Source organism: Poecilia formosa, unplaced genomic scaffold, assembly GCF_000485575.1.
Source record: "Poecilia formosa unplaced genomic scaffold, Poecilia_formosa-5.1.2 Scaffold1211, whole genome shotgun sequence".
NCBI classification, from domain to species: Eukaryota; Metazoa; Chordata; class Actinopteri; order Cyprinodontiformes; family Poeciliidae; genus Poecilia; species Poecilia formosa.
The window spans coordinates 5,953-10,659 of NW_006801150.1; the positions used below are offsets into that span (position 1 = coordinate 5,953).

Genomic DNA, 4,707 nt, shown 5'->3' on the forward strand with positions numbered 1-4,707 from the left:
CCACTAACTACTGTAGCCTGGTATTTCATCCCTGGTTTACCTTTACTTTCGAAGCTGAACTCTGCAGTAATAGTCAGATAGTTCACCCAGTTATTCATTTTCTCCCAAGGTTCAAACAAGTGGACATTGGTTAGGACAAAGTTGTCAAACAGAACAAAGCCTGTCCCCTGCACAGTTTTCTTTAACTCAGTTAAACCTGAATTATTCTTCTCCTCTATCATCAAAAGACAAATGGACTTGCTGAGGTCCAGCAACCCTCTCACAGTGTGAACTTCACTAAACGAATTCTGGATCTTTCCAAAGTTCTCCCGTTTCAGTTTCAGGGTTTTCTCAAAGGAACGGCCAGGAAATCTCCTCTCCATCCATGCTTTCAGTTTTGGGAACTGCTTCTGCAGAAGGTCATTGATCTCTTCATGACTGATATTCTTCAGCCCTAATTCTTCCATTGCTTTCTTTAAACTGACACCACTCTTTGCTGCAAATTCTAGTACTGTTATCGTTTCACTCTTCTTCTGTCCACTAGTTGATGCAGATACTTTTGCCTGCTGATTCTGTTCCTTATGGTTGGTCTGTTGTGTTGGGTCTTGCTTTCCAGCTCCCTGTTTTGAATTCTTTGCTTTTGGTTGTGTTTTTGGAGGAAGTTTACACATCTTGAATTTTTTCCCATCTAGGTTGTCAACTACTGCTGTGTGATTTCTAAAGTTTTTATTCTCGTTATCAGACAAAGAAAAGTCCGTGAGATCATCAACAAAGCGACCGTCCTGTCTTAAAGCTTTCTCCACTGTCATCTTCTTTCTCCCGTAAACACAGAAATACTTACAATTTGCAGGAATTTTTTCACATGCAAATACCATATCTCTTTTATATTTGTTTCCTTCCCCCAACTCTTTATCTATGAAGAAGACAGAGTAGTTTTCCTTTGGGAGAACGCTGAGCTCTTCTCGTCTTTTCTCTACAGCTGAATCCATTATCATTATTGTCAGACATTGGTTTTCCTCAACACAACAACAAGGAAAATGTGTTGCAACCATGGGGGAATCATTCCCTTTCCCCACCTTTATGATGATGTTTTCTTCAGATACTTTTATTTTCTCTTTTTTGATTTTCTTTTGTGATTTATCCATTTCGCTTTGTAGTTCTGTGTTGTGCTGTGATTTTATCGCCTGAAGCACAGTGCATGGTTTTGTACAGTCAATGGAGTATTCATTAGGATCTGAACCAAATTTGACTGTGAAGCTATGTAGATGGTGATCCTGCTGTAAATAAAATAGAGTATGAAAAATGAATGATAATAGTAGATTAATGTAGTGAAATACAGTGAACCCTCGTTTTTCGTAGGGGCTGTGTTCCGAAAATAACCCGTGATAGGTGAAATCCGTGAAGTACTTACCTTTGTTTTTTTTAATTATTATACAGTATAATACTAAATACCCTACATTGAAACCAAAGGACAAAACCTGTTTTCAGGCCCAAGCATTTTTTAGCAAATAGAACACTTTCTTAAAAATAACTACAGTAAAATAATCATTTTAATCATCAAAGGAAGTACAGCAGGACAAATTGTGACTGGCATATTTCACTCTGCCTCTGACTGTGACGATGCGGCCTGACTCTGCACTGTAGTGTCTCTTATGAAGCCTGTGGTGCAGGTGTGTTTTTTCGAGAGAAGAACAGTTATTGGTAGTTACTGTCACTCTTTTTTCTTCTGGGCAAAAATATTCCGCACCGTATAAATACCGTAACGTTATTGGCACACAGCCAGAGAAGAAGCACGGAGACTGTTTAGCCAATCAGGACGCAGAACACACAATCCACAATGTGGAAAAAAACTGCGCAAAAAAATCCGCGAAGTAGCAAGACCGTGAAAGGTGAACCACGTTATAGCGAGGATTCACTGTAATGCAAACATTATGAAGGAAATTACAAAAAACACATACCTTTGAAGCTTCACTTTCTTCCATGTCTTCTGTCTTCACCATTTTTGAATTCATCTGCAGCAAAAAATAAATAAATAAATAAATAAATAAATATATTAGCCGCATTTTTCTGTCACATTAGAAAAATGTATTTAATTGTAACAGGTGGCTGTCAATAAAATAAATAAAGAAAACTGAGTTATAGGTTAATGTATTAAAATAATGTATAATTAGTAAATATTATGAAGGAAATTAGAAAAACACAAACCTCTGAAGTTCCAATTTCTTCCCTCTTTACGTCCTTCTCTTCTGTTCTTACTTGTTCCTAGAAGGATCAGAAATGTTTTGTTAAAGTTTTACTTAATTTTATAATTGCAGAGTTTTCACATAAAAGTGGCTAATTATTTATGCATGTATAATCCATGGTTGCTCTAAATGTGCTAAATCAACAGGAATACCATTCTTGTTGATTTTTATATGTATTTTTCTATTATAATCGCAGTAATGATACTCTACTGTAAAAAAAACAATCAAAACATGAAGAAAATTACAGAATCACAAGTCTCTGAATTTATAACTTCTTCCATCCTTTCTTTCTTCACCTTTGTTGGATTCATCTAGGAAACAAAATAAGCCACATGGTCCTCGCTCATCAGAAATATTAATTATATATAAATATGCTCAATTATTTATATATATGAAAAATGTACTTCTATAAAAGGTTCCTAAGGAAAATCCCTCCTTTTCTGTAGAAAGATTTCAACCTTTTACAACTAAATACAACAGAAATGAGTCATAAAATTTGATGACAGAGGACAGTAACTGGACCTCCAGACCAAACTCTGAGTTATGTTTCATAATCCAACAGTTTAGACTAAATAGTCCCATCATGAACCTGAAGCTCACCTTAATTTGTGGAACTTCAGTTGGTTTGCTGCAGGAACTACCAACATCCTGTAAAGTAGGATTACAAACCCTTTACTTGACAGGATGTGCATACAACTGACATGACATGTTCATAAACGTGACATAACACGGGTCATGAAGATGAAGGAGTCTTCATGAATGTTTACGACTGTTGTCTAAAGTGTCATTTGGCAAATAATGACACTTTTAATGCAAAGTTGCATTGAGACTTGTATTAAAAGTCCATTAAAATCGTCCACTTTGCATTAAAAGTGTCATTATGTACTGAATGACACTTGATGACAGTAGTCGTAAACATTCATGAAGACTCTTTCATCTTCATGACACGTGTTACGTCACGTTTATGAACATGTCATGTCAGTCTGATCCACACCCCTTCAAATAAAGTGCTGCAGTAATCTAAAATTTCTACAAAGGCTTTAAGTGAAAAATAATTGTCATTAATCAGTGATAAAGAAGGTTGTCATCAACTTGGGTCTTACATCTTCAGTCTTTATTGTAGGTGTTTTCTCTGTATGGTTTTGTTTTGAAGTTTTCTTCTTGGAACTCATTTTCTTGCCGTCACAGAGATGAAGTTATGATGATGAGGCTGTTTTATATAAGCTGCTTCAATAACTAATAAGAGAGAAACTGACTCACCTGTTGCTTGCAGTAAACCAACCAATTCTGGAGACTGTCTGTGTAAGGAATGCACATGTATGTTAAATTCAATGTTTGCAAGGTGTAATAAACTGAATCATGATGAATCATTTAAAACCATTTTCCACCTTTGACTTAAAACACAATTTGTCCTGGATAACTAGAAGCAACAGTCCAGAACTAAATGTGATAGTATATCTGAGGAGGAAAAGTGAGGTCAAAAGGAAATGTCCTCAAAGTCAGAAAACATATGTGAAGGGGAGTGGAAAAATGTTAAAGTCATAATGTGAAAAGCTGACAAACTCCAACCGAACAAGAGTGGATGCTGGAGACCAATGGAAAAATGCTCCAACAAGTCTTAGTTTCAGAGTGCACACCATGAAAACTATAGAAAACAAAATGTAAAACATTTAACCACAAAAGGAACCAAAAAATAATATTTTCTCAGAAATGCCTTCATTCACAGTTTCAAAACACAGGGGCTCTTTTGTCACAATTTTGTCTCCAAATACTGTCCAGACAAGTGACTTTTACATTTCTGTAGTTAGTAGCCCTATTCACAAAGAACCAAAGAACATATTACTTACAAACTACTTTGAAAAAAACAATACAGTGAAAGGACAGTGTCTGTATTTTACCTGGCAGAGCCTGCTTAGGCAACCATAGAGCTCCACCAATCACCAGATTAAAGATATTTTACCACAAAATATATGCTGTTAACAAAAATACCAGTTACCAACTATTATATATTATTATTTACTTACTCTCAGCACTCTGCTTCTTTATGTGAAGGGTAGTGGAGATGGTTGATGGTATGAAACTTCCACAAGTCTACTATCACAAATAAACTACAAAAATCTAAAAGACAGGAAAAGATGTTATTGTCCATCAAAGCAGAAATTTTCCTTTGGCTCTCCAACCATAAAACGTTCATACAATCACAATGTCAACAATTTGTGCACAGAATAAAACACTTTGCATGACATAGGTACATGCTGTCATTTAGGTTGGTTAAGAATAATAAAAAATGATTTATATTTCTTCACTATGTATGCTGCAATACAGAAAATTAGATTCATTACTACCAAATAATAATAAAGATTTTTTAAATTTCTTTCAGAAGTTTGACAAACTGATGTCATAACTACGATTAATTTCCTGGTTTCCCCTGAAGACATTTATTCTGTGGAAAACTTGTATTCTTATTGCCACTAACAAGAATTTA

General features: G+C 35.2%; 1 protein-coding gene across 1 annotated transcript in view; it reads right to left on the reverse strand.

The window, feature by feature from the left end:
• LOC103132679 (protein FAM111A-like) overlaps nucleotides 1–4,336 on the reverse strand; it is a 7,076-nt gene extending 2,740 nt beyond the window's left edge. Inside the window, exons 1-7 of the mRNA XM_016667524.1 lie at nucleotides 4,247–4,336; nucleotides 3,483–3,520; nucleotides 3,326–3,398; nucleotides 2,823–2,870; nucleotides 2,185–2,241; nucleotides 1,938–1,991; nucleotides 5–1,256 (exon numbers count right to left, since the gene is read on the reverse strand). Coding sequence (XP_016523010.1) covers nucleotides 5–1,256; nucleotides 1,938–1,991; nucleotides 2,185–2,241; nucleotides 2,823–2,870; nucleotides 3,326–3,394 — 1,480 coding nt within the window. The 5' untranslated portion in view covers nucleotides 3,395–3,398; nucleotides 3,483–3,520; nucleotides 4,247–4,336. The remainder of the gene's footprint in view (nucleotides 1–4; nucleotides 1,257–1,937; nucleotides 1,992–2,184; nucleotides 2,242–2,822; nucleotides 2,871–3,325; nucleotides 3,399–3,482; nucleotides 3,521–4,246) is intronic.
• Between the last annotated feature and the right edge of the window lie 371 nt (nucleotides 4,337–4,707).